Source organism: Myotis davidii, unplaced genomic scaffold (genome assembly GCF_000327345.1).
Source record: "Myotis davidii unplaced genomic scaffold, ASM32734v1 scaffold238, whole genome shotgun sequence".
NCBI classification, from domain to species: domain Eukaryota; kingdom Metazoa; phylum Chordata; class Mammalia; order Chiroptera; family Vespertilionidae; genus Myotis; species Myotis davidii.
This window is the reverse complement of record NW_006293779.1, coordinates 3,634,188-3,658,612: the sequence shown is the minus strand read 5'-3', so window position 1 is coordinate 3,658,612 and position 24,425 is coordinate 3,634,188. Positions and strand designations below refer to the sequence as shown.

The 24,425-nt window shown below is 48.2% G+C and overlaps 1 protein-coding gene across 1 annotated transcript in view; it reads right to left on the bottom strand.

The window, feature by feature from the left end:
- Positions 1-24,425, bottom strand: part of ALK (anaplastic lymphoma receptor tyrosine kinase) — a 579,333-nt gene that overhangs the window by 97,010 nt on the left and 457,898 nt on the right. Inside the window, 1 exon segment of the mRNA XM_006767430.2 lies at positions 782-913. Coding sequence (XP_006767493.1) covers positions 782-913 — 132 coding nt within the window.

Here is a 24,425-nt window from a genome sequence, read left to right as displayed (position 1 = left end):
GTCTTTGTGGAGTGATAAAAAATGTTCTAAAACTAGTAGTGACGGTTGCACAACTGTCACTATGCTAAAAAGCACTGGCTTGCATACCCTAAGAGAGCGGGTTGTATGGTATATGAACTATATCTTAAAAAAAGGCTGTTAAAAAATAATGGATGTTATGGTGGATGGAAGATACACCGAGTTGGGGCAGGAGGTCCAGAGAAAGAAGAACCAACTGTCCTGTGGGGGTGGTCAGGGGAGGTGTCCCAGAAGAACCCACTCCTGAGGGGTGTCTTGAAGGAGCAGATGGGACTTGAGAAGGAACAGGGCATTCTGGGCAAGGGATACCACACACAAAGCCACGGAGGTTTGAGGGAGCTGAGAAGCAGTCTGATATGGCTGGACCTGGGGTACACGGGAGCCTGGGAGGATGAGAGAGGCGGTGGGTGATGAAAGATGAGGATTGAAAAGTGAGGGAAATCCGGGCTTCCAAAGTCATGTTACACAGCTGGGCATTCGTCCAAACATGTCCTCTGTGCACGAGGATATTGAGGGCATAACTTATAAGATCTTGTTTGGTTCTGAACTTGCATGCTGTGTTCTGGACCACATTGTTATCACTCCAGAGATCTTAGCTCTGTCTCTTGAAGACTGTGTAGCTTTTGAAAGTTGCTACTGAGACGAGACGCAAATGGCACTGGACATAGGAAGGCTGTCCACGTTGGAATGCATGGGGTGATGGGGCAGGAGAGGGAGGTGAGCGTGGCTGGGGGAGGGTGGGTGGGGCAGCTTATCTACTCACTGCAGAGCTGGTCCTCGTCTTCTCCCTGGGCGCAGTCCCGGTGGAAGTCGCAGGCCTGGCCGAGCTGGAGGACTGTCCCGTTCCAGCAAGTGAAAGAACTCTGCAAGGCCATCTTGGAGCCTGGGGATGTCCCTGGAGAGCACACAGAGACACAGGCCAGGTCAGTGTGGGTGGCCTGGCTGCTCACATCCCAGTGGCCACACCCAGGGGCAGCACCAGGAGACTGAGAGGAAGTCACAGCCCTAACAGCTCACAACCCCCTGGGGATCTCATTTCCTAGTGATGGGGAGTAGCAGAGTGGCGAGGTTTGTCTACGTCCCCTCAACAGTCTGGGGTCCTCAAACGCATGGCTTTAGTGTGCCAGATGGACAGCCTGCAGGTGGGGCCTCATCTGCACACAGACAGCTCTACCTTCAAGGTCGTATTTGGGGTCTCAAGGGGACTATCTGGTCCAGTGTATGTCCCCCATGTTCTTGACCTTGGATGCCAACACTGCAATGATTCTAGAAATGTGCAGTACTCTTGGCTGTGGAACACGAGGAGCCCCACTGTGAGGACCAGCCCTGGACCGGCCTCTCCATGACTGGTAGTACGAGGCTGACCTTGTCCCTTCTCTGTCTGGCCCCCTGTCTCTCCATTTACCAAAGGAGGGGCTTGGACCATATTTCTAAGGTCTGTTCCAGTTGTGAAATTCTAGATAAATCCTATTATCCAGTGGAGGATGGGAGAGGACACAGTTTATAATGAAATTGTTAGCAGTTATTTGTTTCTGTATCAAGAACAAAGCGTTATGATAATTAATTAACCTGTGACCCAGAGAGCCAGGCTCCAGGGAAGAGAAGGCTGGCCTGGCTGAGCATGCCCTACAAAATGGGCACTTTGCCTGGGGCCATCTAGCCAGGGCTGGTGCTTCTGATGGCACCTCCTATTGCCCAGCGTGTGGGATGCAGGAGCCTCTGGCCCATGTGGAGATGAGCAGGAAGGGCCCACCCATGCCTCGTTGCTCTACACTCCATCCTCTTTTCTAGCTCCATCCCTGTGGCAGCCTGTGCCTCAGCAGTCTCCATCCCACTCACCTCAGTGCTCAGCTGGGTGGTGGAGAGAATGACCCAGGATCCCCACTTGGGGGATCCTACAGCTTCTCTGACCATCATCTCGGGTGGGCTCCTCCAACCCTGGCTATGAAATCAGACTGGTCTTTATTAGATTTTATTTTAAGAAAATCTCCCAGCTGATTGTGATGTGGGACTCTCCAGTTAGATGACTTTTAATACCTAAAATTCCATGATTTTCTGGTTCAGTGGACGGTTCCCAGTAGCATGGGCACCATCACCAAGTCCAGCCTGTTGACTTCTGGGACGCCTTTGTGTGCCTCAGCACATTGGCTTTGCAGAGAAGCTAGGCAGTCTTAACAGTGCCCGTTTCCTTAGTAGGAAACTAGGTCAGAGAGCTGCAGTAACTTGCCTAAGGTCATGAAGCTGGTCCATGGGATTCAGGCCCCATGTGTCAGACAGCAAAGCTGTTCTCTCCATCTCACAGGAGGGGAGCACTGGAGGTGGCCTTGGCCCCTCTTTCCCAGCCTAGTCTAGCTGAGGCTCAGCTTGTAAGCTGATGGCAGGTGGCTACTCGGCCCTGTCAGATGGGTCTCCAGGCTGGCTGGGCATTCTTGGTAACTCCTGGATGTGGGAAACTAGGCCCTGCTTCCCTCAGGGAATCACATCCAAGTTTTTTTTAAAAATTGATTTCAGAGAGGAAGGGAGAGGGAGATAGAGATGGAAACATCAATGATGAGAGAGAGTCATCAATCAACTGTCTACTACACACTCCCTACTGGGGATCCAGCCTGCAACCCAGGCATGTGCCCGGACTGGACTGAACCAAGATCTCCTGGTTCATGGACTGACATTTAACCATTGGGCCGGGTACGTCCAAGTTTTTAAACCTGCTCTTCAAGGTCCTTTGTGATCTGGGACCAAATTCCTTTCCTGTCTCATCTGTCTATCTCTCCCCCATGAATCCTGTGCTCCGGACTCGGCACTGATTCCACGCACCCTGGCTCTAGGACCAGCTCTAGTGTCTGCTCCCATTTTCTCAGCAGGCTGTCTGAACCTCTGTGTCTTCCCCCTCTTCACCCCCAGCCCTAGCCACTGCCTGGCCCATAAGAGGGCTCACAGACAGCCTGCACATTAGGTTACCTATCTGTGAATGGCTGCATAATGGACCCACCCAGGGACCCACACCGGCAAATATGTTACTTTATGGGGTAAAGGGACTTTACTAATGTGGTTAAGTGAAGGACCTTTACATAGAGGAGATTCTTCTGGATTACTGAGGTATAATTACAAGGTTCTTACAGAGAGCAGCAAGAAAGACAGGTAATAAGTAGGAGATGCCACAAGGGCAGCAGGAGTTTGGAGTCATGAGCCAGGAGATGCAGGCAGCCCCCAGAAGCTGGAAAAGGCAAGGGCCAGGTTCTCCGTGGACCCTCCAGCGGGAGCCTGCTCTGCTCTCACGACTTAGCCAGAGAGAATGACTTCAGACTCTGCCCTCAGGAACTCCAAGGGAATAAATGTGTGTTGTTTGAAGCCACCAAGCTTGTGGTAGTTTGTTACAGCAGCCACAGGAAATGAATGCACCATGTAACCCAGACTCCAGCTGCAATGGAAGACAGTCCTCGGAGACCCCGAGCTCTGAAGCCCAGCACAGCCTTAGATCAACTGCTCAGTTCCTTAACTGCTCTGTGACTAGATCGCTGTGGTTCCCTGGGCTGGTCACCTCTGCCCCCTTCTTCCTCACACAGAAGGAAAAATGTCACCCTTATCTGTCCCTGTGCCTCAAGATAGCCTAAGTCAATGGTTTCTCCAAATTCCTCCAAATTCCAAGAGCAGGGACATGCACAACCTGTCAGTCATGTCCCTTTGGAAGCTGGGAGGTAAAATGTGTCTAGGCCAGCCGTGGGCAAACTACGGCCCATGGGCCGGATCCGGCCCGTTTGAAATGAATAAAACTAAAAAAAAAAAAAAAAAGACCGTACCCTTTTATGTAATGATGTTTACTTTGAATTTATATTAGTTCACACAAACACTCCATCCATGCTTTTTTTCCAGCCCTCTGGTCCAATTTAAGAACCCATTGTGGCCCTCGAGTCAAAAAGTTTGCCCACCCCTGGTCTAGGCGCTGGGGTCCCCTGCAGAGATGGGGCTTTGCTGGGAGGGGCTGTGGCCTTTGTCACAGATCACAAGGACACCTGGCATCATATATAGTGTCCCTGCTACCTGCCCAGCACAGCGCCAGCACTTCACCTGCCTGCTCACTAAACCTCACAATCTCCAGGACAGGGCCACTCTGTTCTTTCCACTTCACAGAGGGAAGTTGCCAATTGAGGGCCAGGGGCAGTGGCGGGCTGGTGGCCTCTAGCTGGGGGCCGCTGTGAGGGCCGCACTGGTGTGTCCACCCCAGCTGATGGGCCCTGCCTGCCCAGTGACACTGCCTGTCCGCTATGCCCTTGCTTCAGGGTAAAGGCATTTAGGATAATAAGAACCCTTCTTCACATTTGCTTGGTGATTTTTAGTTTTTAAAGTATTTTTTTCTAGTGTCTTACGTTGGATCACTATATACAGCGAGGACCTTCTTACCCTTGTTCCCAGCCCTAATGAAGAAAATATAAGCAAAATAAAAACCCCTGTGAAGTCTTCCTCAACCTAGGGAACACGTGTAAGCTTGTTGTGTTTCATTCACACCTTATGATTAGGCCGGTTTCTCATTATGTGTTTTCACACACCAATGACTTGTCATTCCCTCATTCTAAAAACATATGCCTATTGTCTAAAGTGTGAAGCCAGGGTAAAAATAAACAAAAGCAGTGCCCAGAATATCACCACCCAGAGGCCATCATTTCTAACATCTCAGAAGTGTTTTGGCCTATTCGTTAAAAGTGTGTACAGTTGTGCCATATGTATATATGCCTCAAAATAATTAAATAAGGCTGCAAGCTTTACCAAAGATTTAAAAATTCTCCAGAAGAATACCTTTTAATGGCTACAATACTTTGGGATACACACCATCATTTATTTCAACAGTATTCAATGTTTGGATTGTTAGACTGTTTATCATAACTCTTTGAAGCCTCTCTTTGACCATACACCTTTGCTTGCATTTCAGAATATTTTCATAGGATAGATTCCCAGAAGTGGAGTTACTGAATTAAAGGGTGTAAACACTTTCAAGGCCTTTCATATATACTGCCAAACTATTTTCTAGAAGTTAATCCAATTTACACTCTCCCAGCTGCATTCACACATGCCTGCCCGTCTCACTACATCCTGGCCAACCCTGAATAGATCAAGATTTTTTATTTTTAACTAAAGGAATTCCCCTGCTGTTTTATTTGGTATTTCTTTGATAATTAGTGAGGCTGAATGTTTTTTTCCCATGTTGCTAGCTTTATTTTACTTTTACGTTGCCCACTTCCATCTGCTGATTAATTTATTAGGTCCTCCATGTTTTCATATAGAATTGTATGAGATTATGAATAAGGATGTGAAATTATTTATTATATGCTTGACAGTTTCTCCCAGGATTTTGTATGTTTTTGTTGTTTATAATGTATCATGATATACAGCAGTTTTAAGTTGTACCTAATTCAAACCTATCCATATTCTCCTGGTGATTTCTTCTTTTTTCTTTTCTGCTTAGTTTGTTCCATGTGGGACTGGTTATGTGTGGGTCACCCTTCCCAGTCTCTGGGCTGCCCTCTCTTTTAGGAACATCTTCACCAGCACCCCATCTTTCAGTAATAGGGACCCAGACCTCATCTACGACACTTTTGTAGATTCTCCCATCCTCCCCTCCATGAACCCTCCTTTCACTTGGACTTCTACCACTTATCACTTCTTGCATTTAACATGGCGGGCATTCTGCCTCATGTGATAAACAGTTGTTTGTATGCTGTCTTCCTCACCAAACTGTAAGTGACTGGGAAGGAGATATTGAGCCTTATCCTCATGAGTCTAAAACAGTACTTTGTATAGAGATCTCTCCACCCCACTACTTAGGAATTGAACTGAACCTATGCATTATAGGCGGAAAGTTTTATACCTGTTTTATGGCTAAGAATACAAAGGCTTAGCGTGGTTACACGGTTTGCTGAGGGATTGGTGAAAATCCACATTTTTGACAGACTGTTCTCTATCCTTTGTATTGTGTCTGTCTGTGGGGTCCCCAGGTGATAGGTGTCCACAGGAGCAATGATTGTGAGTACAGAAGGGCAGGAAGTTGGCATCCCTGCCCTTCACCCCAAACCTTGACAAAGGAGAGATCTGGTGGTGGGAGGGTAGTGCTGCTCTCACTCTCTGGATGCCCCAGACTTAATCCCCAAACCTCTCTTTTCTCTTATTAAAGCACAGCCACAGCCCCGAGAAGCCGTCCCCGTCAGGCCTGCTTCTGCCAATGCCTCTCCATCTCCCTCCCCTGGCTGGAGACGTCTCAGCTCCCTGGCATCGCAGCCGCCATACCACAGAGAATTTTATGCTTGTGAGGGATTCAATTAGATGTATGCCTGGTACTCTGATCTCTACTGCCAGCCAAACTCAAAACTAATGAGGCGCAACAAAAAACAACTGCTCTGTCTTCTCAAGTTCTTTTTTTAGGGGGCCCATAAATTCCAAGGAAGGAAGTACCCTTGGTGAATGATTTTAATCAAGGTCTCGAGTTTCTTAAATGGCATCTTCTCTGTGGTTGTGAAGTGACTCCTCTGGCTTATGGAGGATGGTAGCCTGAGGCCCTGGGTGGTCACAGCCAGCCTTGGGCAGTGGATCTTCTTGCTGGCACTTCCTGATGCTCTCCACCTACGGGCGCCAGTGAATCCTGACAACCATTGGAACACCCAGTGCCCTAATCACAGAATGCTTAGGGAGATCTGAGATCAAGCTGCTCTGGGGTAAGTTGGTGCTTGGGGATCTTTTAGTAAGTTGTTAGTAAGGATCGTCTAGGTGGGAATTTATTTATCTTTGAAATAGCAGTTCTTCCCAGAATAATGATGTAAGTCACTGGGGGCCGTAAATTCTCATCATTCCTTACCTCTGTAGAGCATTTTAATAGCTTACGATGTGCTCTCATAATCCTTCCTTGTTTGAACCTCATAAAAAACTGGCAGGACAGTTATTATTCCCATTTGATTAATCAGAAGATTGGGGATTCAAGAAGCTAAATAACATACAGAGAAATACTTTTTAAACTATAAGGCACTACGACATGCCTGTGGTCTCGCAGCAAGTAAACCTCAGGGGAAGGCCCAGAGCCTGGTCAGATGATCCCAGGTGGAGTTCCTCTCCCAGACTCGGATTAGATCACCTTTGGGACCGCACCCTGACTGCCCATGGGAGTCACTAGGACGTTAGAATTCCTGTTGATCTTCAGGCCCCACTGGACCAATGAAATCAGTAGAAGGAGAGGCCCTTGGCATGGGTGGCTTTAAAAGCTACCTGGGTGATTCCCAGGGGCATCGGGTTGAGAACCTCTTCCTCAGAGGCTGGAAGATCTGCCCTAGAGCACCTCGGAGTCTTGGGTGTATCCTTCACCTCCATGCGTCTTCACTGCCCTCGATACAGTGAGGGTGGGACCTCAGGTCCAACCTTTAAGACCACCATCCATTTGCAACATCTTGATTCTGGAGTTCTGGGCAATGGTTGTTGGTGGCTATATGTTTATAAGGTTGATTTGGTATAATTAGTGCCATCTTTATTAATGCTGGTCCTTTAATGACTCTCCCCTGAAGCCTTCTTCCCTCCCATGATTCTTTACTAAGCCGCTCACCCAGCAAGTTTCCCTTGGATGCCTCATGTTAGCTTTTCCTGTCTCAGTCATCTGTTATTTGCGTCCTGGAACCTGTCACCTGAAACAGCATGCCACATTTGTTTGCCTATTTATCTAGTCTCCAGTGCAGGAGAAATTAGTTCATATTTGCATCTGAGACATGTGTGGCCCAGGTCAGGTCACATGAATCACTGTTCCATACCATGAGTGACCTACTGGGTTCTCTGGCTGAGAACGATTCCTTTTCCCTCATTGTGCATTCAAAGCAGAAACCCAACACACTCCCCTCCTTCCATCATGTCTTGGAGATTTGGTGCTAAAAAATCTACGTAACTCTTCTTACTCAAATTTCTTTTTTAAATGAATGTCAAATTTTAGGTCACTTAATTAATTTTTAATTAAGGTGATTTATGTGGCATTAAAAAAGGCACATTTGTATCAGCTTTTGGGCTGTCTCCCACCTGCTTGCTGATGCCTAATCAATGACACTCACTGAGGGGGAAAATTGAATGCTGCTTCGGCGAGAAGGGGTCTTACCCTTAAATGAAAGACAAGGGGACTTGGTGTGTGGCAGGGGTCTGCCCGCTAGAGAATGGGGAGGTCAGGAGTGGGGCTGGGCCAGGTTCCCACCGGAGAAACTTACTGTTTTCCAGGATGAGGAGAATCAGGTAATTCAGGGTAAACAAGCCCAGAGACATGAAAATGGATGGTGACGTGATCAGGATGCAGTCAAATAGCAGGCACAGGCTAACAGCTGTTACTACTGTGCTGACGTTAATGGAAGGCCTTCGAACTGTGTAAATTAAGCCTGGCAGAGACCAATCCTGCTGAGGGCTCTGGGACTCATAAATTGGAGGGTGGACAGCCTCATTAAAGGACTGGCATCCTGGGTTCCTACTCAAAATGAAAATCGGTGAGGCGAAGGCCTAGCTGACGAGAGGCTGGGTAGGAAAGCACTGTGCTGGGAACCAAGGGAGCTGGTTGGAGGCCTAGTTCTGTGACAAGGCTCTGGGCCACAAGCCAGTCACTCCTATTCTGGGCCTCAGTTTCCTTGTTTGTGGACCCTCAAAAGCCAGCCGTTCACATTCACCATGGGCTTAGTCTTTTGCCTTGGTGGGGTGTCCAAAGACCCTCTGCAACTAAGTCACACAGGAACTTGTTCATCATGCTTTCTGGGCCCCCTGTAGACCTACAGAGTCAGAATAGCTGGAGGTGGAACCCTGGAACCAGCATGCCCCACAGCGCCCTGGCTGACGATAGGGTGCACCAAAGCCTGAGAACCTCTAGTATAGAGAAGTAAGTGGGTCTTCAATTCCTTCTTCCCTTAGAAGAATCCTAAGCCTTCTGGCTCCACGCAGTGCCCCCTCTCCCCCGCTCCCCTCACTGGGACAGTTCCCTCCTGAGGTCAGGGTTATCAGGGTTCCTTTCACACCTAGATTCCTGTTTCTGTTATTCTTCCAGCGGTGCACGCTATCACTTTGCTCAGTTTGCAGTGATGCCCCCCTCAGGTGTAGTGAAGACAATACTTGGTTCCAGTCCCCTCTTCTACCAGCTAGCGGGTCATGGGATTCTTCTCTTCTGTAAAGCAGGGATGCTATCTAGTTTTCAGGATTCTGGTGAGGATCAAATGAAACTGTATACATAAACAATATGTGAGATGCTTATGAGCTAATTTCATAGAGTGTCCCAAGGGGTTTGGGAGAATTGACCATGGAGGGTTGGTGAAAGGGATCAATAAAGGGGGTAAACAGGCCAGATCTTGGGGACAGACAGCACCTTTGGGAATCCCTCGCATCCCATAATATAGGTGAGCACCTACCGGGCTAGACCCTATCAGCAAAACAATGATAGAAACAAACTCAACAACAATTTGCTACACAACACTAGCTATGAAAAATAATAGTTGCAATGATGCGTTTTCAAGATTATTTGTCTGTGGAGTCACCTGACCACCAGGTAGCTCTCTGAGCCCAGCTCCTCTTAGGTCCCAGTCCTGCCATAAACCTTTTCCGGTTTCCATGGCATTCTATCCAAACGGGGCTTGGTGCCCTGGCACGGCCTGCTTTCCCAGCTTTGCTGTGCTACTTTGCATCTTTAGCTAAACTCTGTGACTTGCTTTTCTTGAACATGCGGCCATCGCCACAGCCTTTGTGTAACCCAGTTACTTTGTCTAAAATCATCTTCTCCATCTGCACAATTCCTCCTAACTCAGATGCTGGCTCCCCAATGGCTTGTTCTCCTTCCTCTAAGAAAGGCATGTGCTTGGCTCCCTGGGGTGCTCTGGTAATCACTGCACGCCTCTAACTGTGCTCTCACCTCACCCTATTGCATGATATGTCTGCATTGCTAGCTTCTCCCACGAAATTCTAAATTCTTTGAGGCAGGTGGTCCATCTTACTTAGTTTCTCTCCTGGAGAGTGTCTGGCGCATGGCGGGCACTAATGAATGCATGGCAAGGGAGTGCAAAATAGATCACCAAGTTCACGTAGAAGAATGGGGTGAGGTGAAATTTCCTGGCATTTTGGAAGTTGCTAATTCCTCTAACTTATACCATAGAAATTCCACCCACCTTCCGCTCCCCTCCATCCCACCGAATCTTTGAATATTGAACAAGAGAGAGTCAGCTCTGCAAAAAGGCTGTGGAGAAGTGGGAGCAACACCAGATCTAGAAACACAGCAAAGACTAGTGTAGCTCAAGAGGGTCACAGAGGGTCATGAGGGCTGGGAAAGGTGGTTAGGGCTGGGGTGGGGGTGGGGGCAGAGGCCCAATTAGGAAGGACCTCGCAGGCCACAGGCTGTAGGAAGGGTTGTGGATTTTGCTTAAGGAGTTTAGACAAGAGACTGAAACAATCTGATTAGTTTTTTAAAAGATCATTCTGAGCAATTTAGGGAGAATGCACTGGAGAGGGCAAGGGAAGTGGAAAAAGCAGTTTGTAGGCTGTAACCAAGCAAGCAAGGGAGGAAGCAGCTTGCAGGAGGCTGTGGTGGAGATGGAAAGGAGTGAGTGATGTGAGTTACACGTGGGGGGTGACTGACAGGAGGGCTGAGGGCCTGGAGGTGAGGAGGAGAGAGGGTGGCATCAGGATGGTGCTGGGCGTAACCGGGGCTGCCAGCTGGCGTGACAGAGCCAGCGAGCGTTTGTTTCAAAATCCCGATTCCTTGACAAACTCGGTCTCCATATAAATTCACGAAGAACCACTAAGATTCCCTCAGGCCATTAGCAGGAAAGCAGAATGTGTTTCATTTTTGCTGCTGAGCTCTCGGAAGAAAGTAAAAATTTTCTTATTCCCTTGTACCCTCAACAGCCCCTTTATTTTGTCGCACGGTCCTTTTCCCAAGGTTTCCCTATTCGACATTTATCTTCATTGCTTTGCTGAAAAGACATAGCAATCATTTCATTTTTAATATTATAAATAACCTCTGTGTACACTTTGCCATTAGTTTCCCTGAAAAGTGGTGACATTTAACTATTCTGCACCACAGCTCCCCATAAAATATGTTGTTTTCTCCTCTTGTTTTTTCAGTGAACAATGAACAATTCCAATCATACCTTGGAGATTTAATACTAATCACAAACAAATTATAGCTACAACTGAGACCGAGGGAGGGGCTGTGCAGATCACGCATGGGGGAAGGCTGCTGGGAACAGAGAGCAGAGGTGAACAGGGGGCATTCAGACCGAAGGAGCAGAGCAGGAGCACTATCGAGGGAGTGGCCTCTTAAGGCACCTCCACTGAAGGGAGCCCGGGGTGGGCGGGAGGAGGGGGGGAAAAGTGGGGAGGGGGGAAGAGAAGGGGGTTTGGCCCCTTGAAGACAGATGGGAGATCATTCTGCCTCCACCTGGTCTGTGGTAGCCATGCTGGGAGGTTTGGCTGAAGAGACAAGCTGGCCATTGGGTGCTGACGCAGGTATCCATCTGCGATAAGCATGTCCACCCTCACCATTTATTGAGTGCTTATAATCTTCTAGGTACTGCACATGCATTGCTTTATTTACACCTTATAGCAACTATATGAAATAGTTGTCACTATCTCCATTTTATTGAAAAGAAACTAGGACCCTAAAGGTTTATAAAGACATCCCCAAAGTCCTTGAGGCAGTATTTGATGTCTACCTGACCCCAGAGCTCATGCTCTTAATCAGTATGCTAGACCCACCAGGAAGGATATCCATTCCAGGAGCCCCAGGAATAAACGAGAGGGAGGATTGGGAACTGCAAGCCAGTGGAGCCCCAGAGAGACAATGTGCAACAGGCTGGAGACGGAGGCGGGGGAAGGAAGCTGGCCGTGCCAGGGGTTGTGGTGGTGGGGAGTGAGGCTGGCTGGGGCTCCACACCGGGCTATTGTCCCTCTGAGGGCTGATACAAATGTTTTCAGGGGATGCTGTACCAGGTAGGTGCTAAGACAGAGTCCAGACACAGGGGAACCAGATGGGAGCTGAAAATCAGAATTGATAGTTTGCTTCTTGGGCAAGGCAAAAAGCCCATCTCTTCTATTGTTGGGTCAAAGGAGATAGTTATGGAAAAGTACTTTGAGTACCAGCAAATGATTAAGATTTTATTTTTATTATGAAGCACCTGACATTCATACAGAATCTCACCAGAGCTATAAAAGGCTCACACCCTCACCTCCTTGTCTTTACTGAAGGTCACCTCCTCAGGGTAGCTTTTCCTGGAGATCTTATCTAAAACCTCTCCCCTGCTCCACCCCAACACACAGGCACTTCCTATTTCTCTTCCTATTTCTGTATTGTTTCTCCTTGCTACTTATTCTGGGCATTATACATTTTCCTTAGTAGTTTTGTGCTAGTCTTTCTCCCCCCAGCAGTGTTTTCACTGCCGAACCTCCCTCCAGTGCCTACTACAGTGCCTGGCATATAATTGAGAGACTAGGTGTTTGTATCTCTTTCATAAATTATTTTGGGCAATGGATTCAGAAGCATGATTTATGTTTTATTCACAATTTAGGATTGGTGTTTCAGAGAAAAGGCATTTTCACTGAAGAGGACTTCCATGTAGCCCCAGTCCCCATGGCCACATGTGTGCAAAGCTGGGATCTGTTCATACAAAAAGCAAGTCATGGGAGTGGCTCATCGCAGTGATTGTGGCCTTTCCTGTTTCTAAAGACCTTGCTTGGTGCTGCCAACTCCGTTTGGGAGGACGGCTGTACACTCACACGCACAACTGAACACTAACTGGCGGGGGGCGGGGGGGTGCAGGCATGGACTGCTGGGAGCCCTCCCCTTCTCTCTCCCCCATACACAGAGGAGAGAGTGATGGCCAACTCCCAATAAGAAATGAGAGGCTGTGAAACTGTCAGAAAATACTGCACATTTTAGGCTCAAAACCAAGAGGGAGGCTGAGGCCAAACCCCATGCTATCGATATTCAGTGGGCGGGCCACCTGCAGCAGAGTCAGAAGGAAGCAGGGTTTCCCTGGAGGAAATGTAAAGAGCTCCTCTGTTATTCAGTTTGATAGACAAGGAGATGTGAAAGGAGGCTGAGCTCCTATGGAAGATCAAGGTCGCTTGCTTTGGCTAGGAGTCAAGAATGTATTTATATTTTTTAGTTTCCAGTTCTTTTCTAAGGTTCTCATGTCCAGGTCTGACCTTCTCAGAACCACAACATTGGGAGAAACCTAGGAAAAGGGAAGCTGGATGACAGGCAGGAGGAAGGATGAAAAATAATAAGAAATAACGTTCAATGAGTACCTACTATGGACTAGCCATTTTCTTTTTGTGTGTATTATCTTTTACTTGATTCTTTGAATGGACATAACTTAAATATGCAAGAAGATAAGTGATTTGGAATAGCTACTACAAGAAATGGAAAATAGCAAGTGTTGGTGGGATATGGTGAACAAACTGGAACGCTTATGCACTGTTGGCAGGAATGTACTAGTAAAAGGCTGCATCCACTATGAAAAACACTATGGTGGTTGCTCAAAACATAAATAATAGAATTACCATATGATTAGCAATTCACTTCTGGGTATACAGTATATATATATATATTTGAAAGCAGGGTTTTGAGGAGATATTTGTATACCCATGTTCATAGCAGCATTATTCACAACAGCCAAAAGATGAAAGGAACCCCAGTGTCCATCAACAGATGGATGGATAAACACAGTGTGGTATATGTGCACAGCAGTATATTATTCAACCTTAAAGAGGAAGGAAATTCTGACACATGCTACAAAATGGATGAACCCTGAGGACATTATGCCAGTGAAATAAACCAGTCACAAAAAGACAAATACTGCCTGATTCTCCTTAGATGAGGGTCCGGGAGTAGTCAAATTCATCGAGACAGATAGTGGAATGTTCGTTTCAGCCAGGGACGAATGGGAGGGGAGCATGGGGAACTATTCAATTTAATTTAATTAATTTAATAAAGTTTCAATTTTGCAATATGAAAACGTTTTGGAAATAAATATTTTTAACACAACTGAACTGTACTTTCAAAAGTGGTGAATTTTATGTTATATGTATTTTCCCACAATTAAACAAGAAGGTGGCTGGCCTTGTAAATAAGCCCTAATTAAGACAGTAGGGCAAGAGACACAGCATGGCCTACTGAGATGTCTGTCCTGGAGGCCCTCAGGTTCTTCTTCTCTTACTTTTTAAAAAAATATATTTTTGCTGATTTCAGATAGGAAGGGAGAGGGAGAGAGAGATAGAAACATCAATGATGAGAGAGAATCATTGGTCAGCTGCCTCCTGCACATCCCACACTGGGGATTGAGCCCCCAACCCAGGCAGGTGCCCTTGACCAGAATCGAACCTGGGACCTGTTATGCCCAGAATCGAACCTGGGACCTCTTATGCCCAGATTTCAAGATCCCCAAAAGCCCACCAGGGAGTCAGCCGAGTTCGATGCAAAAGCAAAGAGTCTTTATTTGAGCTAGCTCGGCTCCCTGACCACACTCACCGATGCAACGGCACACCAAGTGGCAGAGAGAGAGAACGCTGTGTGGAGAGGGGTTTTATAGGGGTTGGAGTAAGGGGAGGAGAAAGGACTAAGGGCCCTGCCGATTGGCCAGGCGCAAATCGGTGTCTTGTTACACAGGATGTGGTCATATCTATGGTGCGCACTTCCCTTGATTGTCATTGGTTAGTTTAAAGAAGTCCTGGGTGTGGCTAGCAGAGGCTTGGGCTTCCGGGAAGAAGCTCCTTGCCAAGCACATGGCTGCCCAAAAATGGAGGATCCAGGGTAAGATGGAGGGCGTAGCCCTTACCCTGGGGCAAGATGGAGGGTGTGGCCTCGCCCTTTCAGGACCCTTCAATCCGCAGGCCAATGCTCTTTGCACTGAGACAAACTGGCTAGGGCTTACCTTTTCTTTTAACCTGTTCGTGTTTGGCTCCCAGTGGAAGGGGCTGGCATGTGAGGCAAAGATCACAGCCGGACACCATGGCAGGAGTGAAGAGGCCTCACCTCTGCTCCCGCACTGTCACCTGTGAGCTGAGTAGCGCTGCACGGGGCATGAGCTCTCTCTCACCTACAGTCTGTTTATCTGTGAAATGACAGGGTGGGACCAGGTGAGCTCTGAGGGGCCTTTATCCCCCCTCCGCTGTGGGTCAAGGTCTCAGCCAATGACAGGGAAGAGTGGAGAGGAATTCCACGGTTGGAGGAAGGTGCCGGGGTGGGAGAAGGAAGGTCTGGTGATCGTGATAAATGTGGATGACAAATTGGAAAGCCTCCGGGAGACTCCCGCTCAGCTAGAAGCCTCTCAGGCCCCACACTGTGTTAAATGTGAGCACGTCACGCAGAGGGCTGCTTCTGGCCCAGCAGGCCCCCAGCACACACGCTGCATTTCCATTTTTATGAGTATTTCCTGAACTCTCGGGGGATTTCTATCAGGTACTGTGTACTTGAGAGTGAAGTGCCACTGAGCAGAGTTTACAATTTCTTTTCGAGAAAACAGGTGAGAAAACCGACAAGACTTGATGGGCCTGGTCTGTGAGGAGACCCCCAGGACACTCATGCCCACAGGTCCCAGGCAGGCCCGCCGGGTCCCAGGGGCAGCGGCACAGGCCTCCTCTCACTCAGGGAGGGTCCAGAGCAGGCAGTGCTCTTGTCCTAGGGCTCCTGGGAGTACGAGGATGACATGTTTTAGGTGGAAAGTTTTCAGTTGCCGGCTGTCCTGAATCTCCACGGCTCTTTGTCATTGCTGAGCACACGCAGAGGCTGAGGAAAGAGGATGGGTTTTGGAGATAGATGGGCCGAAATAGAATTCTGACTCCAACAACTGGTCTTGTACAAAGTACTTGATTGCCTTGAACTTCAGAATCTATCTTGCAGGGTTGTTTCGAGGTTTAGAGAAACTACAAGTAAGCCTCAGTGCCCGGTACACAGTGGGCATTCAAAAAATGGTAGAAGAAGAAGAAAACATGGTCTTCATTATTGAGGCCATCCTGTATGTTGGGGCAGATATGTGAGCTAGTAATAATAATAAGTGCTAAAATAGGTGTGTGCTGTGACAGTTTTAAAACATCTGAAAATTGTTTAATGATTTTCGTGAGAGGATTATTGAGAGGAGGGGATCTGTCTCCTCCCCATGACTACAGGCAGGCTTGGGACTGCTTGGACTAATGCATATGTTGGAAGCCACCATGTGACTTTCGAGGCTAGATCATAAAAAGCTATGCAGCTCCCACCTTCCTCATAGATCCATTTGACTTTGGAGCCTGAAGCTTCCATGCAAGAAGCTTGACTACCCCAAGGCTTCCATGCTGGAGAAGTCAAGGGCAGGCACCCAGGGACAGTCCCAGCCACGCCCAGCCTCCCTGCATCTCTGCTAACGCAGTAGACACGTAAGCGAGGCCAAGCAGGACCCTGCACTGCATTGACCTGTCAGCTGAGTACACTGCAGGACCTCCGTCAATCACAGGGTACAAAGCAATTACCTAGCGGAGCCCTGACTGGACTCTTGTCCCTCAAAATACAATAGTTGTTTTAAGCGGTTACACTCTGGGTATTTGTTCTTTAGAAAGAGATAACTGAAATGTCTGAATGACAGGTCCACAGAGGAGGGGTTCTAACTATGGGGCAAAGGAAGGCTCTAGAAAAGAGGTGACACTTGAGTTTTGTACTCAAAAAATTGGCAGGAGCTCATCAGACAAGGAGAAAGGACAAGTCCCCAGAAGAGGACAGAATGCCCAAGGAACAGCAGGTTGAACCACCCACACTGCTTCCTCCTGCAGGGCCAGCTGGCATGAGTCAGGGAGGCTCAGGAGGCAGAGCTACGTCAGGAGCGTGGGGAGCACCAAGAGGATTGACTGTGGCTCAGGGTAGCATGTCCAGGATAGCCCTGAGGTGAGGGGCATTCTGGGAAGGTAGGGCTGTGGGAGGGGCCGGCAGATGGCTGCAGAGAGTGAAGCCCAGAGAGAGAGCTGGCTCTGTTCCCACTAACTCAGCTTCCCTATCACAAACTTCTTCCTGTTGCTCCCCACCAGCTCCTGTCCCAAGGGTGGTCCTTGGGGCTCTGAGAGCAGCTGGCCCACAGGGGCAGTCACTGCAGAGGTTCATGTGTTGTGGATTCTTAGAAGCTAAGACTGATCCGAGGATGGAGAAATGCCTTCTTCCCTCACCTTCTCTGCTCCAAGGATCTGCTTCTTCCCCCATGCCACCTGCCATGCATGCCAACAGTCTGTGAAGCCAGTCATCCCTAGTGTGGCCATGTTGTGATAGCTGGAGACAGGCAGCCTTGTGGTGAGTGATGTGGTAGAGATGACGCACAGGGTTTCTCCTGTGGGTCACAGCCTTCCCTGCCACAGCCATCCCTCCTGCCTCCCTCAGCTCAACCAGGGAAGCGAGTGAAGGCTCTGGAGTTGGCAGACCGAGTTCAAGCTCAGCTTGGCCACTTACTAGCTGCCTGACCTTGGATGGTTCCACCTCTCTGAGGTTCATTTTTCTTTTCTTTCTGAAAAGAATGTCTTTTTTTTTGCAGGCTAATTATAAAGATAAGTAGAGTTTAGAAAAGCAGCCAGAGGAAGGCTGGTTTGTAACATTTCCCTCTCTAGTTTCCACCTGGGACTCCATCGTACCGAAGAGGAGAATGGGCAGGAAGCTCCACTCCGGGCTCAGAGTGGCAGCCACTGGCTGGCCTTGTCAGCTGAGCTTTCTGGGCCAACATGAGCCCGTCATCTGCTCAGCACACACCTGCCTCTGGGTGGACAATTGTAGGCCCTGGCTTCTGATGAGGCTGCTCTGTGCTGGCTTCCCCTCATGGCTCTCTGTTGAAGAGCTTGGCATGGCACAGGGGAGTAGGCAGGTGCCAGGTGGGAAGGCGGATGCTGGCTCAGACCTGAGGGGTGACCCAAACATCAAGCTGCAGCAGAGCCGTTTCTGGGCCTGCCTGGGGTGTTGCCCACTTGCTTGCAGCACAGCCTCCTTGCCTGTGCAGATTCCGGCCCAAGGACCAGCACCCCAGTGTCGATGACTGGGACTCATCCAAGTTATTGACAAGGTCAGATGTGTTAGCCTGAAATATCTTATGTCAAAAGTAGGGTCAGCAAAGAAAATGTTCTCAGAAAGAGCTGAGGCACAAAACATCTTTGGGCTAAACAGCCTGCTTCCTGAAATGGTCATGCCCAGCCTCTGAGGTCTCCTGCCCATTGGTGGTTGGGGAAGGGAGGGAGGGAGGAGCAGTGGAGAACAGTTAATCACCAAGATGCTGGTGCCGGAGACCTCCAGGTGTATCACTCTGAGTTTATGTTTCAGAAAGGAAATGAAGGTGAGGACCACTAGCCAGAACTTCTTATAAAGTTCCTCATACTGATGGCAAAGCTACTCTCTCCAATGAAAATAAACAAGCTCTTCGAAGATAATAGATGAAAACGTTAACAATTTCTGCATTGTTCAAAAAAGGATTTGCAGTGACCTGCAGTTATATATAACAAAAGCATATAAATTAATCAATCAGGGTGATTGGAGAGTAATATTTTAGTACAAGTGTGCCATAAGATTTCTATGTGATAACTAAAATTTGGCTAAAGTATACTTTTGTGCTTCCTAGCAGCCCAAGCAAAAGGGAAATAAGATTGAGTATAAGATTCAAAGTGTTCATGGAAAAATAAATGCTCTTTCTGACTCTGAGATCCAAGATACATTGTTTTGTGGGTCCTCCTAAGTGTTATAGTCGACAACACCTTCACCTGCATCTGTCATCAACACAATAGCAGTCATTTAGCCATTTTCTATAAAAGTGCTATCCCTGACGCACATACGTCAATGGAGGTTTAGATCTTAAAAACTGGGCTGCACCAACTTTGCAAAGATCTGAAAATAACATTCAGTACCAGAAGACTAGTGAGGTAGGGACTCTTGTATATCACTGCTGAGAATGAAAATTGACAGAACTTTTTAGAAAAGCTTGGAAAGTTCCACTTCTAGGAAACGTCCTTGAGGAAACAGAGAGCTATACAGGTACTTAGACCCCCCAAACAGTCACAGTAGATGATGCGAACATAGAAGTGAAAACAAAGCAAGAACTCCAGTGGCAGGGGAGTGATAATAGAAGCCTGCCTCACACAAAGGTGTGTTTTTTTGGGAAGAACTTTTACCAACATGAGAAAATTCATGATAAATTAACTAAAAAAATGCCCCCCACCTATATCTAAGGCTGTTGGAACAGCATGACTAAACCCATTCATATACACAAAGGAAATCCAGGAGGAATATATCACATTGTTAACACAGCTACCTCTGAGCTGGAGGATTATGAAGGCTTTAAGTTCTCCTTTTTCTGCCTTTCTGAATTCTGTGATCTGTAGTGGGCATATGTAACTCTTATAATCAGAGAAAGGAAGCAGTTACTCTAAAGGAAGAATCCTCTTTCTTTTCCTAGGCCCAGGCCTACATTCTAAGGATACCTATTCACCCCACGTTTCTATTTATGAAACTCTTCAAAGCACTTTCTGCCCATTATCTCATTACTATCTCACCGTCACTCCAGGAGGCAGGCAGGGCAGGGGTTCCATCTCTTTCAGAAGGAAAACTAATTCATGGGATGGTACCATTTGAATGGAGTCTCAGCTTTGTTTTTAGAAATCCACACCTCCTTTGCACCCTGACCCACACCGGCCTGGGAACCTCCTGCGGATACAAGTGAGGGCAGAGGTAGGGATGGGGAGACGGGCCCTGTAAAGCTGAACTACCAAGCTGTTGACACCTCTCAGGGCTGCCACATCCTGAGACGCACACAGTGCCCTGGCAAGGCTTCTAAATCACGGTTTAGACCGCACTTTTAACAGAGGCACAAATTGCTACTTTGCACTGCAGTGAATCTCAACATCTGATTTCCACTGACAGCTAAATTAACAAATCAGCTAAACTCCACTATATTTTATGTCTCGTCTTATGCCAGATTTAATGTGTCCCAGACACAACACAGTGCAGAGGAGTTGGGATTTACTGGCTCAGAGATAGCTGTAAACTATTCCCTGCGTCCATTTCACTCAGTGAACTAGGAAGCAATTCTTGCGTCCATCTGTCAGAATCTCTGCCTGGGAGGAGATGAATGAATCGAGGCAGCTGACCTGGCCAGTCAGTCCCTGAGAGCTGGTCATTCACTCTGTGGCATGCTTCCGGGTCTTGGCTACAATCAATGGGGTGATTTCTCTCACAGTTTCTTGCCCTGATGGTCAGATATGGCCTACACCTGCTCCCCTGACCTCACTTGGCTCCCCTGAAGAGTGACGCAGAATAAAATACCTTCATTTGCTCAGCACTCTCCATAGTTTAAAGCTCAAAAACATATATGCTTTCATTTGATCCTGATAATAGCCCTCTGGCATTTTACTGTCACCTGATTTTATAGATAAGGAAGCTGGTTCAAGGTCAGATAGGTAGTAAGGGTTAGAGAGGGACTAGAATTGTGATCTTCTGGGCACCAGTCAAGTACACCTTCTGGAATATTCTAAGGGTGGGACCCTCTGACCCTGCTTGAGGAGAAGGACTCTGAGAATTCCTCTGAAGCCCTGGGACCTTACCTCTGCTAAATTCTGGCTCTCCAGGATGGAGGGCACACTGGCCAGGCAGCACGACAGTGATATACACCTGTGACATTATCACCATAAGAAATTACAGAACATCTCCATCACCCCCAAGGAACTGTGCATGCCCCTTTCAGTCCATGCCCTCCCTGCATCTTGGGGCCCAGGCAGCTACTGGGCTGCACTTTGGCACTCCAGTGCAGTGTGTATTGTAGGTAAATAGAATCATATGATTCCTGCTCATTGGTGACTCTCCATTCTTGATAATACCACCTGTTGAACTCAGAGCCCAGACCCTGGAGGGTGGGCTGGGAGTTGCAATGGGGAGGCATCTGTCTTCATGTGGAGGGACTCATGACAAATTTCTGAGAAGCCACCCCAAATAGCCAGTGGCACCATCAGCTTCCGGGTACAAGCCTAACTGCACATATTGGTACGGCCAGACTTTCCTTTTTTTTTTTTTTTTTTTTTACTAATTCTACAAGCCCTTATGCAACTTCTTTGAAACAATAAGGACTCTAACATTCCTATATCCTTACATCAAAGTATCGAGTCCTAGGAGGAGCTGGAGAGGAGAGAATGTGACCCTATCGAGATCACATATGATACCTCACTGCGTGCCACAGCAGCCCCTCCATATTCCAGATGAGAAACAACTTTTGAGACTTAGTAACTTAGCCAAGACCAATAAATTCTTAAGTTCTAGAACTGTCTTTCAGGATCCAAATCCTGGTCTTTCTCTGTGCCCACAACGCAGATGAAGGAGACAGTGGGGTGGCAATTGGTTATCACCCCAGCCAAGGGCGACATTCCCTTGTTATCAGCTCCTGCTTGCCCCAGGCCAGTGCTAAGCTCTTCCTGACCCGCATCAGCAGTCAGATCCACATCCTTGCAGGCACTGCCAGCCACAAGGTAACAGCCCCATAATGAACTCTGTGTTCCTTCAACCCAGGCCCTGCTGGTAACATGCTGGTGACCCCAGGGTAGACTGCCCGCAATCAAAATAACTACAGAGCATCCTCCACATGCCACATGGGACAGTGGAGATAAATGAGACATGGCACGATCTCCTCCCCCGAGGTTCCCAACTCAGATATGACCGTATGCTGGGGGATCCAGACTGAACAGAGAGCGTGTGTGTTTGCTTCTGATCACGTTCCAGTTATTAAGTAGGCAGCTACCTGTCTAGAGCAGACCTCTGCGTAGCAATGAGAGGTGAGAGCAGTCCCATTAGCACTTGGGAGAGATACCGAAGAGAACCATGGAAGATCATCAGATAATCCGTTGGTTTGGATGGGATGGTGTGTGTGTGTGTGTAGGCAGGGAAGGAAGTGATGAGGCTGATGCTCTGAGCTGCTGGGGTGTGCCTGCAGCTAAGACCTTGGCACCTTTCTTAGAGGGCAGAGAGGAGATTTAGGGCCCCAAAGCAGAGAATTGGGAAGCCTGTCTCCTCTTACCTCTTATAATTATAAAGGAACTGGGTGCCCAGTTGGCGTGGCTCAGTGGTTGAGCGTTGACCCATGAACCAAGCATTCTCTGATTTGATTCCCAGTCAGGGCCCATGCCTGGGTTTTGGGCTCGATCCCTAGTAGGGGGCGTACAGGAGGCAGCTGATCAATGCCTCTCTCTCTCTCATTGATGTTTCTATCTATTCCCTCCCCCTTCCTCTCTCTCACTCTCTCTCTCAAAAAAAAAATCAATAAAAACATAAAAAAAAACTGATTGATGGTCCTATGCCTATGATGCAAGAACTACTTGGAGAGTAGGGGGAACGTAGGAGAGAAAACGGGGGGGGGGGGGGGGGCATTCACCTCCACCGCCTTTCAGGCTCAGCCCTGGGAATAAAGCCTGCTTAGGAAATGAGCTGCCATAAAGCTAACCTATATCTGCAGAGTGCTTTCCTGAGTCACAGATGTAACTGGGATTTACTCCAAAGAAGTGGTTCTCAAACTTTAGCATATATCAAAATTATGCTTCTTAAAACCCCCAGATTTTCCCACTCAGCAGCTCAGACAGAGCCTGATCACCTGCATGTCTGATTATGCAGATACTGGTGGTGCGGGCCCAGAGACTGACCCTTGGATTTGGCTGCAAGGTTGTCGGGGTTTTCTGTTTCACTTTGAAGAATTTCTCATAAACTTGATGCGAGCTGATGAACTGGCCCCTCAGACAAGGGGAGATTTGGGGGTGAGGGAGTCTACTCTCTTCTCTCAGAGGCAGCATGATCTGTGCCAGGTTGGGCGGGTACTGAAAGCATTAGTTGCAGGATTCTGCCCTCACCCCAGTGAACCAGACTCTCCCCATCTCTCCGAGGCTGACTTGGCACCTCTTTCCAGCCAGATGGTCCCCCAGGGTGGTCCATCTGGGTCTGCTTATGAGAATGTATAAGCTGTGTCTGTAAAGTGTTGGAAGCTCTGGGGAGGGCATCTGAGCGCCAGCCCTTGTCATAATAAATGCTGTCCATTCATATGGTGAGCTGTGTGTCCTCAGAGCACCCACGGGCCTCAGCTCACTGCCTTTGCAAAACAACTTGGACAACCAGGTGGGCAGGAAGTAAGGGGAGAACGTGACCGTGGATCAGTGGTATCATTCTACAGTTGAAAAACTGAAGCTCAGAGGGACCAAGTCACAAAGCCAGTTCGGACATTTCAATGAGCTAGCCAGTAGCAGGACCAGAGTTCTCCAAACACTGTGGATTCACATGGTATGACAGCACATACGAATGGCTCAGGTAGTTAATGTCATGATTTCTGAAGCACTTTGACACTAATACGAGGTTAGTCTTTGCCATAATTCTGAGAGGTAGTGATAAGCCACTGAGAGGTTTGGTTCTTGTCCAGATCCCATAGGAAGGACGAGGCAGATCTGAAGGCAGCCTGCATTCCTCTATGTGCAGCTCCCTCTGTCAGGACAGACCCCAATTCAATGCTCTCTTCATGTTAACAGTGTTCACTGAGATGCTTCATGAAAGGGCCCAAATTCACTAGGAACTCCTCAGAGGTACGAGCTGAGCCCTGAAGCCAGGCTGACAGAGTTGGACTGTCCATCACATGCTCACTTGTAAGCGTAGGCAAGTGGCTTCCCCTCACTGAGGCTCAGTTTCCCTGTGTGCGGTGGGGGTAGTAAGAACCTTCTTTATCAGGACTTTGTGAAGAGCAAAAGAGCTGTGTCCATGCAGCTCTCAGTGCGGCCCGACTGGGCGAAGCCTGATGAATGTTGGCTCCGCTACTCTCAGGGCCCCTGATGACAGGGGCGGTGACTGCCATCTCTACTGGCTTGGAGGGGGCAGTGGAGTCAGCTTTCTTCTGTGGGGGATGCTGAGTCCTAATTACCAGGAAGCAGTGGTTTCCCTGACCTGAGGCACAGCCGGTCCTTCCATTCTTGACCTCATTCTGACTGATGTCTTGACAGTAGGTCTCGGCCTGGGTTTTGGCCTCTCTTTGTTGGTGGCCTCATCCAGGGAAAGTCATTTCTAACTATTTGTTGGTGACTGTGCTGCCTGTAGACTGAGATTCACGGGCAACACTGGCTTAACAGTCCATTAGGAATCGCAGTGGGGAGATCATCGCGCATTATGCAGAGGCAATTGGCACGGCACTGACCAGGGTAGGGGGTGGCAGCTGAAGAGAGAGGTTCATTTAGACACAAAACAACTCCACATCCAGGTGGCAGGGGTCCAGTGCACTGGGCTGTCTTCAACCCTTCAATGCAGACACCGGTGCAGCCGGTGCCCTGGCTGGTGGCCTCTCCTTTCATTATTGAATAAAAAGCTGATAAAACCCAGGAATTGTGTGGCCTTGCTTGAAAGGCCCAGCTGGGCCAGTCAGGCGTCTTTC